Raw genomic sequence first — 20913 nt, forward strand, 5'->3', positions numbered from 1 at the left:
CCACCTAGGTCTTGGGGCAGGTGCAGCAGATCCCCCCCAGAACTAGCAATGAAGGACACCAGGGCTGCTGCCAACTTTATGATGAAGCAGCCAATACCCTGCAGATCCCCTTCTGGTCAAAACCCACAGCAGACCCGGTGGAGACTATTGATGGGTCACCCCATCATCGGGACCTGTGACTGGGGAGACCATCCCCCCAAAGGCCATAGTGGAAGGGCACCGAAAAATAATATGCTTTGATGTGATCTGCTCCCTGTTCTTCCCAATAATTCTGAGCATTTGTTGGTTGGAATGGCATGATCCATGTATCTCCTGGTGGCAGAGGAGTATTAGCTTCTCCTCTGAATACTGTCAGAAAGTGTGCCTCCAATGAAACAATCTGCCCCAAGTGTCCCACACCTGGGGCCCCAGGATGAGAGGAGACCCTCAGAAGCAGAACGTACAGCAGGGGAGCTACTCCAGGCCAGAACCTCAGCCTCTCTGACAAGTACCGTGACTACCTGGATGTGTTTGAGAAGAAGAATGTAGACTCATTACCCCCACATAGAGACTATGACTGCCTGATAGACCTACAGCCCGGGGCCCTATGGATTGATATACTCTATATCTGAACCAGAGCTGGAGACACTATGTGGGTATATCCAAAAAAACCACACCAAGGGCTTCATTCAGAGATCTTGCTCTCCAGCAGGGGCACCAGTCCTATCTGTGAAGAAGAAAGATAGTCTACACAGAGGCATAGTGACCTATCGCACATTGAACCAAGTGACCATACATAACTGGTACCCTTTGCCCCTCATTATGGAATTGCTGGACTGCCTGCAACTATCAGGATCTTCACAAAACTAGATCTTTGGGTGGCATACAATCTAGTGCATATAAAGCCTGGGGATAAACAGAAGACTACTTTTCGCACCCTATATGGGCACTTTCAGTACTTGATGATGCTGTTTGGCTTGATCAATGCCCCTGCAACATTTCAGTATTTCATAAATATCATATTCAGGGATCTCCTGGACTGATATGTAATTATCTATCTTGGAAGATATACCGGTATTTTCTGAGAACCCGGAGCAGCACTACCACCATGTCTGGTCTGTGCTGGGGAGACTACGGAAACATCGGTCATGTGCCAAACTGGAAAATCCACCTTCAGCCAGGCCACCATTGAACTTTTGGAATACATCATCTCCCAGGAAGGAATCCATACAGATCCACAGAAGGTGGAAGCCATCCACAACTAGACAGCACACTCGGCCCTCTGGGAACTTCAGTGCTTCCTGGACTTTGCAAATGTTTATATAAGATTCATTGCTGACTTCTCTCAGTTAATAATTCCCCTGACTTCCCTCCTCCACAAAGCTCTGCAATTCGCTTGGCCACCCAAAGCCCAGCTTGTGTTTGATCAGCTAAAGGCTGCCTTGACCGCAGCCTGATCCTGGCACACCCTGATCTGACTCATCCATTTATAGTGGAAGCAGATGTGTTCAATATGGCCCCTAAAGGGGGTACTCTCTCAGCAATTCGGGCCCCAGTCAGTTCTGCACCCTTGTGCATTCTATTCCCAGAAATGTATCCACACTGAGATGAACTATTAAATACTGGACAAGAAGCTGCTCACCATAAAAATGGAATTTTAAGAATGGTGGCACCACCTCAAGGATGCTCTATCATAGAACGGGAATACTACGGGGGAAGCAAAGAACTGACTTTCGAGGTCCCTATCTCCACAAGCCTGATACCCTTGGAGCCTCCGGCTAGGCCGTGGTCTGCTATCAACCTACACTTTATCATGGAACTCCCACCATCTGATGGTCACAGTGTGGTCTTAATGGTTTTGGACCGCCTGACCAAAATGGCCCACTTCATCTCCTGCAACCAGCTGCCTTCTGCCAAGACAACCGGCCAATTTCTACTGCACAATATGGGCTGACTCCATTGACTTCCAGACCACACAGTTTCTGACTGAGGCCCACAATTCAGCTCTTGCTTCTGGTGTGAAGCATTCAGGCTACTGGATGTCTGGATATCCACCTCCGTCACATACCACCCACAAACAGATGAACAAACAACAGGTGAACCAAGTACTGGAGCAGTACTTGAGGTGCTTTGTAAATTACCATCAAGACAACTGGTCCAGCCATATGCAGAGTTTTCCTACAATAACACTGACCATGCCTCTATGGGTCAGAGCCCCTTCTTTGCTAATTACGGTTCCCCTCAATGTTACTAGTAGCCTCACCAAACCCTGCTGCCATTGAATGGCTCCAATAGATGCACCTGATTCAGGAAGAACTCAAAAATCACCTAGAAGAGGTATAGAAGGCCTACAAGGGGCATGCAGATCATTGGTGACAAAAAGCTCCAGTATTTATCGTAGGCCAAAAGGTATGGCTCGCTGCCAAACACCTCCAGACCAGGACACCCTCCCACAAACTGGACCACCAGTTCCAGCAGATTAACTTGGTTACCTTCAAACTCCAGCTTCCTGTCTCTCAAAATGATGGAAGAACCTGCAGGTCTAGAACCTGGGATCATAGGGGTTTTTGACTGTTGATGGCTCCCCATCATCACAGGACACTTAGGCTGGGCTCCCGTAAGAGGATCCTGTGAGGCTGGGCTCGGTAGGAAATACCCAGCAGGACCTGAATGGCAGCTCCTTGTAGCCCACTGACTGGTTGGCACCAGTATTTAAGCCAGGAAGTCATGACAGGGAGCTGTCTGAGCAACAACACAGACTGCCTGCCTGGCTCTGCTTCAGACCCTGCTGTGAGTGACACCAGACTCCGGCTTCTGACCCTGCCTGCCTCCTGACACCAGACTCTGGGTTTGCCCTCTGGCCTGTCTCAGACTCTGACCTTCTGGTACCCAACTTGGCCTGATTCTCAACTCCTGCTCTGACCGCCCTTGCTCTGGTATTGACAAAAAATTTACACAAAAATTGAGTCCCAGAACTCCTTTCCCCAATAACCCAGGCTCACCTAAACCTCCCCCTCTCTAAAAGTAAGGGGGTGTGATTCCTAGACATCGAACTACCTTATTTTAAGGGGAAATGATGTAATTAGATATCACAAGCCTGCAATTATTTGAGGGTGGAAATCCAGAGGATGAGTGGAGGTCTTTCTGAAAATCAGGACATAAAAGAGTAACTCCATGACAAACAAGGACAGAGGGTTCTATGGAAAGAAAGAACATACTTTCTATTCTTTAGGCATGCTGCTGATTGGGAGGAGACCAGTAACATGTTTAAAAACAATGAACATAACAGAGACAAGATGGTGAAAGTTGCACAAGGTTTTCCCTTCAGATTGTTTGCCCACGGTAAGAAATTACAGGGGTAATTAGAGTTGGCTTTGATGGTACAAAGATTTTTCTGCACAAAAAGTCTAACATAACTGAAATTAAAGCAATGCACAATGTTACAATTTGTAAAAGAACTGAGCAATTAATTTAAACTGGAGTTCATTGTCATATCAGCTTCATGTAAAGAAGAGCAATAAGAAGTTTCATTTAAAAAGAATTCAAGGAACTCACACAGGAAATACTGGTTTTGCTTTTCCATATGTATATATAGAAAACCTTTACAACTGTGAACAGGATGACCAAAGTAATTTATGTGCTTAAGTCTTAACATATTTTTTGTGATACTTACTGCTATGCTTCCCTCAGGGTGTTTTGTTGGCTGCACTTTATATGGCATCTTCTTAACTTCAAAGGACACATTGGAAAAAAGGGTATACTGGTAATTATTTCTCTGGAAATACAAAAAAAGATTTATAAGGAATACATTTAAATTTGAAGATTTATACAAGAAAGACATCACATACTTTGACTGTAAGCTCTTTGTTGTACACAATGGTACTGCGGCCTACAGATGGTACCATAATACAAAGACAACAAAAATTGAAGAGTGAAGCTGAAAACCTAAATACTGCATGCATTTCAAAGGTGATGAGGGATGCACCTGCAAAAAGTGCACATATTTACCAGTTCAATAGAAGATTTGTGAGTGCAAATAGGGGGTTTTGTGAGTGCATGTTATGTTTAGTTTTGAAATGAAGCCTTGAATCTCCAATATCAGGAAAAGCTCTGTGCGTCTTCAGATTTCCAGGCCTATTTTCAAACCTATTTGTTAGGATTCCTTGCTGCTCTAATATGAATTGGCCATACAGTCCCAATGAAAAATGCCAGTCCAAGACTATAGGAATAAGCAGGCTTATCTTAATTTACCCATTTTGGTACAGTTAAAATAAAACTGATTAAAAATATATAAATAAAACTATTTGTCTTTTTAAAGTCCATCAGCAATTGCAATAGGAATACAGAATGATCGTGTAGCTCTAAATAGGTCCCATCAATAGCAGTTTTATTTGGTCTTTCCTTTGATCTCTACAGAAAACCCCAGACATGCTGCTTGACCTTTACTATTCAAAAATGCATCCCTCCTTTAATTAAGATTCCTCAATTTAGAGATGGTCTGTCTTTATTGGATACCATGGTTTTTAATCTGGTTCAAGTCAGAAGCAACAAAAAACTTACCAGCTGAAGTTCATTCTGGAACTTTTAGATGAAATGGTTTCAGCCCATTTCCTAAAGGTCAAAGGAATATAGGAATTGCCTACATGGGCTCAAACAAGGGTCTGTCTTGTCCAATATCCTGTCAGTGAGTCTCCCACTAGATCTCTCAGGAGAAAGTGCAAGACTTGCTGGAGGCAGTTAAGGGATAACCTATCCCATGCAAAAGTTTCCTGCTAAGCCCTATTAGTTAGAGACTGGCTTAAGTCCTGAAGCACGAAAGTTTATATCCCTTAGAAAACTCTTGACTTTTTTTAAAAGCATTTACTATTATAGCTCTGGATATTCTTGTTTTCCATAATTATAGTTCAATCCCTTTCTGAATCCTGTTAAGAGCTTTTGGCTTTAATGATGTATTATGACAATGGGTTCCACAGGCTAATCATGCTTTGTGTGAGAAAGCATTTCAGTTATCATCAGTCTGAATTTGCCACCTTTTGGTTTCAGTGAATGTTCTTGTATCATGAGAACAGAGGTTCCAGATCAACCTTCTCTTTATCGTTTATCTTTTGTTCCTTTTATTATGTCCCCTCTCATTTGTCTCTTCTCTCAGATAAAAAATCCTAATCTTTTCATTCTTTCTTCATAAGAGAGGTTTTCCATGCCCCCTAATCATTCTTTCTGCCTATGTTGCAACTTCTGTTATAATCTTTCTGAGATGGAGGAGTGAGCAGAACTCAACACAGCATTCCAGATGAGTGTGTACTGTTGATTTATATAAAAATGGGGACCTCGTAACCAAAGCTACCCTAAAATTTGGCACCAGCTGCTTGCAGGCTATGTTGAGCGGCCAAGGAATGAATTGGCATGGAGTCTGAATTACTATAGTAACATGAGCCAAGTGTAATTGTTACCTGATACACATCCAAAACTCACTTTCTTTTAGCCCCTTGCTCCCTCAAACACTTATGAACTTTCCACACTCTCTAGAGTTAGCTGAGCAGTAAAGAAAGCCAGTTCTATTCTTTTCAATTCATAGTTTTATTTAATAATCCACTTTAAAAAGAAACACAATACTCCCCATTTTCTGATCTCATTCTGTATCTTATACATTATAGTGGTGGATTATCCTGAAATATAATAACTGTATTATGGGATAGAAAGGATTTCATTTTCTTCCATTAATTGTACTTGTGTTTAATTTTTATTCTTAACCCTCACTGTCCTTTCCCAGGAGAGGATATAGAAAGTCCTTTTCATTTCTCTCCATCCAGGGCACATTTTGGGGCTTTGTTTCTTTCACAAGACTCAGTTTCCAATCAGCTAGTTTTTGTTCTCTCTCCTGTGCAAGGTGTTGGTTTTCTCTGGGATTTCCTGTGGCATTAACTTTCTTACCCTTTTCAGTTCAAGGATGTTTTCTCCCTTTTCAGCTGCTTCCCAGAGCAAAAGGAACAGAAGACTCCAATTATCTTCCTTCGCTATTTTCTTGCTTGTTATGTGGGAAGGATTTTTGTGCACACATACCTCTGCATGCACTAAACCTGGACTTTTTGCTTGAGCATGGAGCACACACAAAGTTGGGCAGCTTTGTCAGCACACACACACTTCTGAAAATTTTTCCCTCTCCCTTTTTAAACAGTTTGCTTGTCAAATATGTCAGAATATTTACTGGTGACATGAAACCAACATACTTATTGCCTTATGGAATTCATTTGGCTGTGCCATTACTTAGCTGTCTTAACATACTGATAGCAGTGGAATGTTTAATATCACCACATATTAAATTGCTCCTTTAGGCCAATGTTAGGAATGAGCAATAGAGAGAAATCTGCCTTAAGTGACCACGAAGGGACAGACAAATCAGATCCGCAGCATAGGTGTGTGGTGTTGAGATGCTGCTTGTAATTATTAGAACTGGGAGCACTGGCTGTTGGGAATCTGAAAGGACAGGAAACAGGAAGACGGTGGGTGTTGGGGGGAGTTGAGGAGGTGGAATGAGAGCTACTGAGGGTGCAGCAGCAGCTTGGTAAAGAGGTTTCCACTTTAAAAATAAAGTCCTGTTGAAGTTTGTTAGTACCTTGCCTGGTTGCTACAACATTTTAGTGATGAGGATGGATCTTCTGCCTCTGAACCCACCTGCACCCTTTGTGCAAAGCCCAGGTGAGCCTCCAATTGCTTTTACTACCTGGATCCGTATGTTTGAGACTTATCTACTTGCAATTACTGCTACAGAGATTTCTGAAGTAAGAAAGCGTGCTCTGCTAATCCACTGCCTTGGAGCAGAAGGGCAGTGTATATTTTACACTTTCCCCCTTGCAGATGAGAAATATGAGACTGCACTCACTGTATTGAAGAACTTTTTTGTGCCAAAAGTGAATGTAGTCGCTAATCACTACAGATTTCGCCAGCATGAGCAGAAACCAGGGGAGACTATAATACAGTATATTGCTTCCCTGAGGAGTCTGATTGTAACTTGTGACTTTGGGAATATGGCAGATGAGATGATTAGAGACCAGCTCATTGAGAAAACAACCATGCTTTGTGTAAGAGAACGCTTAATTCTAGAACCACAACATACACTAGAAAAAGCAATAACCATTGCTACTCAGATTGAGTTAGCTACAGCTGAAGCCAAAATAATGAGCATGGATACAGGAGGCACAGTCCAGGCTGTGAATCCTTTGCAGAAAAGTTCACTATCGCTGCAGGCAAACGATTGCAAGAGGAAAACGAATGGAAAACCACCAAATCAGCTAATTCAAAATACAGTAAAAGCATGCTTTCGCTGTGGATCTCCAAAACACTTTGCAAGCTACACAGGATGTCCGGCAAAAATACCTCAGTGCAATCATTGCAAAAAGATTGGGCATTTTGCTAAAGCATGTTGCAGTAGCCAGTTCAGTCAACAGGTGCATGCAGTTACAATACTAGATGTTACTGTGCTGAGTGTGGACAAAATCACTACTGCACATATTCCAGAACAAATGAAGTGCACTGTAAACATTTCCACCATACCCTCAGGCAAATCACGCTCTATTCAGCTAATGTTGGACACTGGCTCAGCAGTATCCATACTACCTGATTCCATCTATTTCCATTACTTTAAAGATGTGCCTCTTACTGAACCCAAAATTCACTTGGTGTGCTATTTGAAAAACCATATTCCAGTACATGGCTGCCTGCCAGCAATAGTTACTTCTGGTGATTGCTGTGTAACTGCAGAGTTCTACATTGTCCCAAAGGCACTCCTGTCCTTGGCAGAGATTTATTGGCTGCTTTAAATCTCAGGGTAGTTAATGGATGAATTGATCTTCCTCAGCAAAGCACTCTCATGGTACACACCAGTTTCAGCTGGGACCCAACACCAGGTTGAGGAGAAACATGGCTGTGCTTATGGGTTTCTGCATAAAGTTAAAATGCAGAATAGTGTGATGCCTGTATGACAGAAGTTGCAGCACTTACCCTTTTCAGTTAGGGAAGCTGTTTCAGAGGAACTTAGAAAACTGTTCAAAAGGACATTATTGATGAGATTGACTCGTCGGAATGGATTTCACCTATAGTAGTGACACAGATGAAAGGTGGAGGCATTCGCCTTTGTGTGGACTTAAGGGAGCCAAATAAAGCTATTGTGATTGACAGCCATTCTCTTTCTCACATAGAAGAAGTATTTGCAGAACTCAGTGGAGCACAGATGTTTTCTACTCTTGATTTTCAGACCACATACTACCAGGTTATATTGCATGAAGATAGCAGAGACCTCACAGCATTTATTACACATAAGTGACTATTTCATTTTAAACGTGTTCCATATGGTCTCAAGTGCCTTCCAAAAAATGATGTAATTGATTCTGAAGAATCAATATGGAGTTCAGTGCTATCTGGATGATATTATCGTGTTTGGAAATATTTCTGAGGAGCATGACAATAACCTGCAGTCTGTACTAAACTGCATCAGCAAAGCAGGCCTCAAGCTCAATAGGTCCAAATGCAAATTTAGACAAACTGAACTCTCCTTTCTGGGGCATACAATTTCACAGGCTGGACTAAAACCTGATCCAGATCATATCCTGGCAATTTCAAATGCTCCTCCTCCAACAGATTTGCAAACCTTATGTTTCTTCTTGGGTCTTACCTACTGATATGCAAAATTCATTCCCAATTATGCTTCTGTCATTGAACCATTATGAGAATTACTACAGAGAAGTTCAACCTTAGTGTGAACAATGGATGCACAAGCTAGTTTCGAAATGGTGAAAGACTTGGTTGTACATAGTCCAGTACTTGCACTATTCAGTCCTGCATTGCCCACAATTGTAACTACTGATGCTTCTGATTATGGACTTGGGGCTGTCCTCACACAACTTCATGAGGACAACACAGAGAGGACTGTTGCATTTGCTTCAAAGACACTAAGTAATGCTGAGAGGAAATATTCTACAGTCAAAAAAGAAGCACTTGCTTGTGTCTGGGCTACTGAAAAATGGAGAACTTACCTATGGGGCCACACGTTCAAGTTGCGCACAGACCACAGCCCTTTGACGACATTGCTCACCATGAAAGGACTGGGAAGAGCAGGATATCGTATTGCTAGATGGTCTGCAAGGCTACTCTCTTTCAATTATGAACTGGAATTTAAGCCTGGAAACCAAAATGTGGTCGCTGATTGCCTCTCTCACCTGCCTTTGCCTTCACCAGATGGTTCACTGGAGGATGAGGATGTAGTAGTTGCGCTTAATACAAGCACTCTTACTGCAGTTACAAAAGAACAATTTCAAGCTGCTTGTTCAGCGTGTCCAATTCAACAAAAACTATGGGAATTTCGGACAAAGAGATGGCCCAGTAACCCTAAAAACCTTGACCTAGTTTTGCTGCCTTATTTTAGAGTTCAGGATGAACTTTCTTTGCTCGATGGCTGTGTGCTACGAGGTACACACCGGCTACTTGTGCCAGAAGAACTACAGTCAAAACTCATATACCTGGCACACGATACTCATCAAGGAATTGTCAGAACCAAACAGTGACTACGGGATCTGTATTGGTGGCCAGGGATGGACTCTCAAACTGAAGCACTAATAAAATCTCTATCAAGCATTCTTACAACTACAATACCTACCTGCGGAAGTGAAGAAACAGATTGATAGAGCCAGAAGAGTTCCCAGAAGTCACCTACTACAGGACAGGCCTAACAAAGAAAATAACAGAACGCCACTAGCCGTCACCTTCAGCCCCCAACTAAAACCCCTCCAATGCATTATTAAGGATCTACAACCTATCCTGAAGGATGACCCAACACTCTCACAAATCTTGGGAGACAGGCCAGTCCTTGCCTACAGACAGCCCCCCAACCTGAAGCGAATAATCACTAGCAACCACATACCACACAACAGAATCACTAACCCAGGAACCTATCCTTGCAACAAAGCCCGTTGCCAACTGTGCCCACATATCTATTCAGGGGACACCATCACAGGGCCTAATAACATCAGCCACACTATCAGAGGCTCGTTCACCTGCACATCTACCAATGTGATATATGCCATCATGTGCCAGCAATGCCCCTCTGCCATGTACATTGGTCAAACTGGACAGTCTCTAAGTAAAAGAATAAATGGACACAAATCAGATGTCAAGAATTATAACATTCATAATCCAGTCGGAGAACACTTCAATCTCTCTGGTCACGCGATTACAGACATGAAAGTTGCGATATTATAACGGAAAAACTTCAAAACCAGACTCCAGCGAGAGACTGTTGAATTGGAATTCATTTGCAAATTGGATACAATTAACTTAGGCTTGAATAGAGACTGGGAGTGGCTAAGTCATTATGCAAGGTAACCTATTTCCCCTTGTTTTTTCCACCCCCCCTTCCTCAGACGTTCTTGTTAAACCCTGGATTTGTGCTGGAAATGGCCCACCTTGATTATCATACACATTGTAAGGCGAGTGATCACTTTAGATAAGCTATTACCAACAGGAGAGTGGGTTTGTGTGTGTGAAAAAGGGGGGGGGGGAGGGGGAGAAAACCTGGATTTGTGCTGGAAATGGCCCACCTTGATTATCATACACATTGTAAGGAGAGTGATCACTTTAGATAAGCTATTACCAGCAGGAGAGTGGGGTGGGGGGAGAGAAAACCTTTTTGTAGTGGTAAACACCCATTTTTTCATGGTTGGTATGTATAAGAACATCTTCTGTATTTTCCACAGTATGCATCCGATGAAGTGAGCTGTAGCTCACGAAAGCTTATGCTCAAATAAATTGGTTAGTTGCTAAGGTGCCACAAGTACTCCTTTTCTTTTTTCATAAAATCCTGTGTCACTTGCCAAATGCATGATAAGACAGCAGTGATATGTACCTCTCCATTACAGCCTGTTCCTCTTCCTGAATCTGCATGGGAAAAAGTGGCAATTGACATTGTAGGACCCTTTGATACTGCTCCAAGTGACTGCCATTATGCCATCACTTTCATAGACTATTTCAGTAAATGGCCTGAGTTAACATGTACATCGCAAATCTCTTCTGCTACAATAATTAAGTTCCTCTCTTCAGTTTATAGCAGGGAAGGTAACCCCAAAGAACTGGTTTCAGATAATGGTAGTCAATTTACTTCCCTGGAGTTTGAAACTTTTCTAGCACAGAGGAACATTTTACACAGAAGGTCATCCCTATATTACCCTCAAGCCAATGGGGAAATAGAACGGTTTAACAGAAGTTTGAAAGAGAGTTTGCAAATGGCTAAACTGGAAGGGCGATTGTGGATAACCTTCACTACTGATTTCTTGCAAGCATACCGGGCTACCCAACATGCCACAATGCAAAGATCAGCCGCAGAGTTACTGCATGGGAAACAGATGAATACTAAACTGAACATTGCTGGAATGTTAAAGGCACGACCTGATGCCCCAAGTGAGGATGATGTGAGAAAAACAGTTGAACAGAATCAAGCAAAGTATAAGGCTTTCACACATAAGCACCGGGGTGCTAAGGAACCAAAGTTTGAGTGTGGTTCCTTTGTTAGATTAAGAAAACCTGGAATTTTACGCAAAGGGGACCATAAATTCACAGCTCCTCTTAAAATCATAGAGAAGAAGGGACCTTACACCTATCCACTTTCTGGTGGACAGGTATGGAATCCTTCTTATCTTGCACCTGCCTATGCACCAAGAGGAGATTATGCCAACACCCAGTCTGCATTGGATGACTTCACTGTAATATCAACACAACAAGACAATGCACTGGAACCGGGGCTTGAGACACGGCCTGTCAGACACAGACGACCACCTGTCTGGACTAGAGACTATTATGTAGCATCTACAGTGTTTTCAGTGTAATATTTCTGCCAACAGTATAGTGTCTTGTTTCATATTTGTTCCTGTGGTTAGAACAACAATGTTTATTTTAATTGGGAGAGTTTCTTAAGAGAGGAAGGAATGTGGTGTTTATACGCTGCTTGTAATTATTAGAACTGGGAGCACTGGCTGCTCGGAGTCTGAAGGGACAGGAAATAGGAAGGAGGGGGAGGGAAGTTCAGGAGGTGGAGTGAGAGCTACCGAGGGTGCATCAGCTGCTTGGTAAAGAGGTTTCCACTTTAAAAATAAAGTCCTGTTGAAGTTTGTTAGTTCCTTGCATGGTTGCTACAACAAGGTGGTCTTCTAATAAAGAAGGACTAGATTGGCACTCAATAGAGATAACTAGTTTGGGGCAGTCACTTAAGACAGGAGGTTGCCTAATAAGAATGATGTTTTATATAGATTTCATGGCGTTTAAATTGTGTAAGCCAGAGTCTTCAGAGCAGGCATCTTGTTCTTTATCTTGGTCACAGATTATTTTCTTCTTTTAAAGCTTGTTCCATTCCTCAAAACTAAATTGACAACATTCTAATTCTTAGACAAAATCACATAAATACTTGGGCATTTCTCATTTCTGCTGATATATTTTACTGTGGTTTACTAGGATACATGTTAGGAAATTTACAACTCCTGCTGCCTGAAAAAATGGTTTATTAATTCAACTGTTCGCGTTGGAATAGGATTCTGCATGTGATTTATAAATGAACTCTGCCATGAAGGTGATAGGATATGTTAGATTATGAAATGAACAGGCTGTAGAGAGATAATTCACACAATGTGATTGGCTAGTGTACAGTACAGGACATTAACTCTCTTCAAATGCCCTGTACAGAAACGTATCACCCATAAAAAATAAATCCTTTCACCTACTGTGTATGGTTTATTTCATTTTCAGCTTATATTAGCAATAACAACCTCAGTGAAGGGCACTTCCTGGGGATTAATAAACCTAGGCTGTTCCTTGGGCCATCAAATCCTCTCGGCCAGTCATTAAGCTCCAGGAAATGCTTTGCACCTTAATCTTTATCGCTTAATAGCAACAAAGAATGTAAAAGACTCTATGTGTAGTCTTTATATCCACAGGACAATTTGTTTGTGCTAAAGGTTACTAATAAAACATATCTGGTTAGGAACAACTGCAGACTGAAGCCTTTTAGTTGTCCAAACACCTAGTAGATATTGGAAGCTGTCTCTGTTTCCCTCTTATGCAGTCCTGTTTATAATTCTCAACTAATTCTTGAGGAACAAAATTTTTCCCACCAAAGAATGATTTCAAGTCTCTCATGTTTAACTATTCAGTGTTTACTGGAAGCAGTGAGACCTGTGGTTGGAAATACAAGCGAAGGGCTCAGTTACGGCTCTAAGAGCAAGGGGAAAGAGGTCATGCACTGCATAAGTGGCAGTGTCTAAAGACACACACCAGGCAGAATGCCTTCACGGACACTTGCCAGTGGAGGTTCCAACAGCTGTGGAACAAGTACAGTACGTACTCCTGCAGCTCAGTGCTGCAACTGTTTGCCAGTGCCCTGCAGGCAAGGGAGATCTAGAGCAGATTGGGAGTGTTTGTTGCTGCTACATCTTCCTCATACACTCTTTGGTAAACTAGATCCTTTGCTTTAACAACTGCGAAACATAAGAGAATCTGGAATCAACAGAAAGTGCTTCCAATAAGCGTGCAGTGCAGTACTTCCCTACTTACTGTCCAGACAAACCCAGGGGTAATCTGTAAAGAGCATGAGGCTTTGAAAGCCTGTGAAATGGGTGCGCTACAGTCCAAGTGTGATTTAGTCTGAGTGCAGAGTAAAGTACAGGACAAACATTAGATCAGGCTTGCAAGTCGTGATACTGGGGGAGAGTGAGAAGGCAAGAAGCAAGTTTAGCCAACTGGACAGAAAAGGTGAATCTGGTAAGTGGTCTCCTTTGCCCTATAGTGGTGCTCCAACCCGCAAATGAGTTCCAGAGTGCCACCGACTGCCACTGCAGCCTTGAGGAATGCTTATTATTTATGAGATTCTTTTCCTTTCAGGTACAGTACACTGAAACCTCTCTCAGTGGAGGACTGGATGGTTATGCATTTTCCTTATTCTAGGCCTTGTGCTGAAATGGAGCTCTTCCCACAGAACTGAAGCTTGCTGTATACAGAAATCATGTTTTCTGACAGTGCTGGTTTAACAATGTTAGTCCTGCCTCATTCCAACATGTTCCCCTTCATTTCCACTGGCATCTGGCACACTTAGAAGAAAGTGAGCAATTTACTGTTACCATTTAAATATGTGCTTTGGGAATTCGTTAACTTTCTCTCCATTACTCACACCACCTAGGAACATAACAACTGGCAAGAAATAGAGTAACTCTAAATGCAGATAATGAGGATTATGCAACAATTTACTGTGATATTACATTTCAAAAGTAGTGAATTTATTATTATCATGAAGTACATGTTATTTATGACAGTCATGCATATTCCTGCAAAAATCAACACACCCACTTACTTTGAGCCATTTGACCCCTTGTATTGGGTTTTGTGCATTTTTCATTCATTTAAAGGGAATATTTTGAATTGAAATAAAAGACAGCAATTTTGCCAGGGTTTCATAGAATTTTAAAAATTCAGGTTTTAAGGATAATTGATTTATATTGTGCATTTGTTTCTTGAGATTTATAAAATATAATAAGACTCCCATCTGCTGCTCTGGGCACCTTTGACATTATTTTAAATATTACAATAAAATCAAAACCAGTAGCAATACCCCAACAAAACTCCATCCCCAACACAACCCAGTTGGTGGGATTTTCCTCACCAAACCTCCATTCCCTCCATGAATCACTCCCCATCCCAATATTTTCAGCCACTCATTTTTCTCTTTTACTTATTTTGTTTTCAAATTAACAAAGATTCCTTGAAACTAAAGAAAGGAAAGCAAAATCCCTTGACCCCTGACTTCCGTGTCATTATGTTGGTGCTGCTAGAGGAACACAAACTTATGGCTGTTAGTAGTTGAATCAAAATCAGCTACATAGACTCCCTATATGGCCTATGAGATCAGTAAGACCTCTCCAATCTGATTTTTCATGGTTTTCCTTGCATGTAAAGTTACTGTGCAGGCTGCCAGACTCTGCCAGTCTATTCTTAGGGAACTTGGCTTGGTTGCAGAATAATGTGTTGGATAGTTACATGCAAGCCTCCCTTAGGCCCAAATACTTTCCCCTGCATAGAGAAGTAGGCTTTCTGAGTGGAGTTGAAGGGGGTCAAGCAGGGACAGAATCCTTCTCCCAGGTGACAAAGCCATTCTGCACGCACATGGGTGCTCACACCAAGATCTGATTTTTTTTCTTTTCTAGTTACTGCAGTGCATGAAGACAGGCATGGCCAAATCCAAATGTGTGGATTTATGTACGGGCCAAGGAAGGGAAAACAAAAACCCTTCTGTGGAATCATGCATATTCTCTAGGCATTGTTCCACTACCTACTATATAGCCAGTTCCATTCGTACATGGAACTCTTCAGGCCCTGTGAGTGCTTGGGAGAAAATTTATTAATAATTTTCAGGCACTTTTAACACAGATTTAAACAGCAATTAAGAAAGAGTTGTGCTCTGCTCCCTGCCATGCTGGTGAAGACCTGGCGGAAGAGCTTGCAGTCTGGAAGGGTGTTACAAATCAGAAAAATGGTACAAATTCACCACTTAGGGATACATTTTCAGAGCAGCTGTTTCATTGTCCAATTCACACACACTACATTAAAATGTACCCATTAAACAAAGGTCAAAGAACACTTAGGCAAGATATCCATGGATCTCCCTCCAAAGGTTTGGCTTAGTACCACAGCTTGCCATGACCGACATTTCAGCCACCATGGGTTGAATAATGAAAACTATTAGATAAACATCTTTACTATAAATTAAAGAAATGATAGAACCCTAATGGAACACAGTGTAACATGACCATATAAGGTTATTTTTTTTCATTAATCAGGCATTTAATGATTTGCTGGCTCAGCAAGTCTGACTCGATTAGTTAGCTTATGTGGTGGTTCTTATTTACATCCAAGCTTTGAAATAAAGCCAGAAATGGCTCTGCTTCTTCTTGGCCTCTGTACAACATCCTTCTCTATCTTTGTTGGCTAGTTAGGACACTCAGAGCTGCTTTGTTTACTCAAACATGTCTAATTATTGCACTTCTTAAAACTGCAATTTGTGATAAACGTTTTGATTTTAAGGTGACAGATGACAACTGCCATGCGGCAAAAAGGTCAGCAATTGTCAATCAAACCACATGGGAAAAAAGAGAGATTATATATGACTGAATGCCAATGATGACAAAATATACAATCAGTTTTGTACATTCTTTGAAAGGAAATATGAATTGTTAAGCCTAGCATGAATCACATTGGATCAAATTCTCATCAGCAGTGTACTAGTATAACCGAGGGGAAAATAATGTACACAGTGACATAGTTGATTGTGCTATAAATATAAACTTTTCTGTATTAGTAAGTACAAACAATTCTTTCTGCAGATCATCATCTCTTCATTTATATTACAATACAGCATAGGGCTCGTGTGTTAATATTACCTCTGCTCTTTTGTACTTGCAAATTGTACAATTAAATTTATAGAGTTTGTATAGAGTTACGTGTACAAAAAAGCAGAAATAATAACATTAACACACAAGTCATACATTGTGTTGTATTATAAATGAGGAGGTCATGATCTGTACAAAGAATATACTGTACCTACCAATACAGAACAATGACTGTGGAATTCAGCCTTACCCTGGTACGCTGTTTCTTGTTTAGAAATAGCTCCAGAGACCATACCAATTCCCTCGGTCTATAGTTTAATCCTAAAGATTCATTGGAGGTTAGTCCTTAGATTTTAGCCTAGATAACATGTTCCAAGCTGCAATGTTTTGGGTGTATTTTTATTTACTTCTGGGATAGTCTTGGGAATTGGAAGTTTACAGGCTTTTCCAGAGCACAAGATGCCCTTTTTAGGAAATTAATTGTGGCCTGTAGTCTTTTATGGCTGTGCCCGTATCACTGTTAATTGTAAAAGGGGCTCTGGAAAAGGAAACGGTTTTACGGGGAGAGGGAGAGTGGCAGCCTGCATCCTCTCATGCTATTTCCTTTTTTATTTCCACTGTAGATAAGGGTGGATACAAAAGGCAGGGTATCTTTTTCTGGCAGCTTCTTAGACATGAGGTGAAGTACTAGATGCAACAACTCTCTCAGGACAATGTTTGTTTTTAATCAGAAGAGGCTCCGGCTCCTTTAAGAGAATCTTTGTGAGCATTTATAAGGCTTGTAAGTTATCTTGGAGGAGAGGCAGAAGAAGGACACAGGTAAAACAGCTAAAGCTATCACAGACCATACAAAGTCTAGGTTGGAAGCATGGCTATGTATGGACAGAGGAGTGAGCAAAAGGCCTGTAAGTGACTCTTGCACACAACAGCAATCTCTGCACTCTGGAAAACACAGGGATGTCTCACTCCTGCTTCCCTTCCGAAAAGCAGGCAGGAAGGATGCAGGGCCATGACTCCAACTGCTCCTTTGCACCTGTTTGTGGAGCTCGGCCAACGTAAATGGATGGGTAGAGGGAAGGCACAATCTGCTCCATCCTAATGGATATAAGAGATTGCTCAAATCCCACAGGCAAGGATTACCACTGGGAGTCTATTCAGCATACCTATATAGGTGGCCCGGCGTGGTTTCACACTGCACCTTATGGAGGGGGTAATACACATTTTCTTTACCTTTAATGCTCTATGGTACTTTATCAACAGGTTGTTTTTCCCTTTTCCAGGGGCAATTTGTAAAATGTGCACCTTTATTTTGTCTTTCATAGATTTGAAGACTATAAGTTATCATCAGATCATCAAGTCTCACTTCCTGTATAAAACATCCACTTACCTCTGTATGAGCTCAATAACTTGGGTTTGACTAAAGCTTATCCTCTAGAAAGACATTCAGTCTGGATCTGAAGAATTGAAGAGATGGAGAATCCACCAATGCCCTTAGTAGACTTCCAATTGCTAATCACTCTCACTTCAAAATGTGTGCCTTATATCTTAGGCTTTAACTTCCAGCCATTGACTCTTGTTGTAGACAAAGCCCTTTGCTGTGTTCACAAGATCAAGATTTGACCCTTAAGGAAATGGTCGAATTTCAGCTGCAGAATAACAAATCCAGAGGCTTTGTTCTACTCAGGTTCTTGTATCACACTCATCACTGTAGTACCTGAGTACTTTCCAGTAGAGCATTAAGCAATGCGACTAACATCCATCACAAGTTGTTTCTTCTCTGATTCTCTCCCTGGGGGAGAAGTGTGTGCAGTGGGATGTTTGTTTTGGTAGATGTGTTTCTTTGTTAGTTTTTAGTTGAGTCCAGAATGCCAGATGTGCTGTTCATAGTAAGGTAACTAACTTCTAGATTGCTTCTGGATAAAGAGGGAGGAAAAACTCTATGTGGTTGAATACTTGGGCTCTGCAGTGCTCAGGTGCCATGGTGACAGGCTCAGGTTAAGAACATTAGCTAAACAGGTAGGTTCTTAGTAAATATTATGGATGGGTGAACTGATTGAGTTGAACAAGTTGAATAAGGAGGAAAACCAAACTAGTGCCCAAAAATCAAATGGGATATCTTCTGAGGTTCAAAAAAACCCAAAAACAAACCAAAAAAACCCTCTGTGTAACTTTCGCATTATATCTATCTTCTTCTGGCTCTGCACTTCCACATTCTGGAAACAGAAATGTCCATATACATCAAGAAAAACTGTTTTAATTGTATTTTCTGGGCAACATGAGCAGAAAGTACTGTAAATCTGGTGATGGAGCCTGTTCCCACAAGATCTCCAGCCCAGTTTTCCAGATTCAGGAGGTTAAGATAGTTGAGAGAAGCATCCAAACTTTTGAGGTTTTATCTGAACCAAAGCTTTCAATGTTTGCTCATCACTAATAAATGATTCACTAAATAAATCCAAAATAAGGGCCCTTAATCCCTCCTTATGAACTGATTTGTTTGTGTTTGCAAAATATGAACCTTTTTACAAGCACCTTATTTGAATTAAGGAAACTGAAAAACAGAGATAAAAATTGGTTAGGATCCCAAATCGTTAGGAGAAGGTAAGTGTACTTACAAATAAAAAAAAAATTCAAATGAGGTCCTTTGTTACTGAATTGGGCTGACATCACTAACCCCAGAGCCAAGTAAGACATGCAGCTGACTGCTCTGTTTTAGGTGTCAGTGGTGCCATTAACTGTGGCAGAAGAAACACAGAACCTGAACTTAGGTCTTGACAGGCAAAATTTCCTCTTGTTTAGATCTTTAAATGCCCACTGCTGACCAGTAAAATGTTGAGGGGTAAGGATGTGCAGAGTTATGTGCATTTGGCTCATTATTGATTTAGAACCCAGGACCATTAGGTATTGGACTGGTTTAAATTTGGCTGAATACCCTCCTATCTGCTCTCTAGTTCCTCCATGGAGGCCAGAAGAAAGAACATGTTGACAGGATCTTCTCTTATTCACTTCTGGTGATGGAAGAAAGAGGAGGTTAAAAGCTGAGGCTCTTCAAACTCCTGTCCTCACTGGGATATTTTCCTCCTCTCTTTCTGCTGGTCTTAGGTCCACTAGGCATTCCTGTTTCCATACCCACTGTGAACAAAGGAGGGATGCTGAGGAATGATCTTTCTTTTTCTGCATTCCAAGTTGAAGGAGTGGGGGAGGGGATCCAGGTTAAATGTCCATGCAGAAGGAGGGGATAATGCACCAGCTGGCCTCATGGTAGGGTCTGGAGTTGTCCCTTAACAGCAGCAAAACACGAATTATAAATTTTCCCAGTACACCCAACTGTAGCAGATATTTATCCAAGTCCACAGTGCTGATAGGTTACTCAGAGGATTTTTCAATTGATTATCCCAACCCTTTTATGTAGTCTCCAAGAAAAACAAATAACTGATACTAGTACTGTATGGACACATGTTTGGAAAGTCACAGGTTTCTATTGCATTTCAGATTTGCATATAGGACTTTCAGTGGTTTAGTTGGATGTTCAAAGAGAAGCCAATATTTTCTTCTACTTTAGATTATAATGGTCAAAGTTGAATAGTTTGTGCATACTTCTAGAATACAGAAACACACCTGCAGGAGGAGAACCTGTAAAGGACACCTTAGAAAATGCCAGCATTTCCATAACACTACTGGAGAAGTTAATGGTGGACAAGACTTGTTATTTCTGCCATTGTGGAGAAGACTCTGCTCTGCTTCCCCAGTTGAGGCATGGCATCAGTTAGCATGGATTGTTCCTGGCTCTAGCTTTTCCCTCAGGTCCATATCACATGCACAGGGTAGGGATGTTCCTTTGGGGGACAGCTCCCTCTGAGTATCAGTCACCCCAAAGTGGATGGGAGAAACAGGGAGAAGGCAGGGCCGTGGCCTCTCTCAACTTCTGACTCTGTGCACTAGTTCATTCGCCTGGCCTGTTGCAGAGAAGAGAATACATTGCACCATGCCAAAAACTAATGCAGCGTGTGCACACTCCCTCTGAGGTAGGGTGATGAGATCATAGAATCATAGACTATCAGGGTTGGAAGGGACCTCAGGAGGTCATCTAGTCCAACCCCCTGCTCAAAGCAGGACCAATCCCCAATTTTTGCCCCAGATCCCAAACGGCCCCCTCAAGGATTGAACTCACAACCCTGGGTTTAGCAGGCCAATGCTCAAACCACTGAACTATCCCTCCCCCGCCCCCCTTGTTTTTTTTGACAATGTTGACAGAGGGGATTTGCATCCTAAGGATCAATCTCTCTGAGAGTTCTGCACTGTCCCCTATATTCACAGTTATGGCTGAATGCTACAATTCAGCTCTACATGCAGATGTAACATGTGGGTCTAATACGTAAACCATGACAATACTGACAGGTGAACAAGTAACTTTTAATTTTTAAACTGCATACAGAGCATTCATAGAATCAATCATAGAATCATAGAATATCAGGGTTGGAAGGGACCCCTGAAGGTCATCTAGTCCAACCCCCTGCTCGAAGCA

The 20913-nt window shown here is 41.7% G+C and overlaps 1 protein-coding gene across 1 annotated transcript in view; it reads right to left on the bottom strand.

The window, feature by feature from the left end:
• Nucleotides 1–20913, bottom strand: part of ITGA8 (integrin subunit alpha 8) — a 170057-nt gene that overhangs the window by 15511 nt on the left and 133633 nt on the right. Inside the window, 1 exon segment of the mRNA XM_077809430.1 lies at nucleotides 3653–3754. Coding sequence (XP_077665556.1) covers nucleotides 3653–3754 — 102 coding nt within the window.

This window comes from Eretmochelys imbricata, chromosome 2, assembly GCF_965152235.1.
Source record: "Eretmochelys imbricata isolate rEreImb1 chromosome 2, rEreImb1.hap1, whole genome shotgun sequence".
Taxonomy (NCBI): Eukaryota; Metazoa; Chordata; order Testudines; family Cheloniidae; genus Eretmochelys; species Eretmochelys imbricata.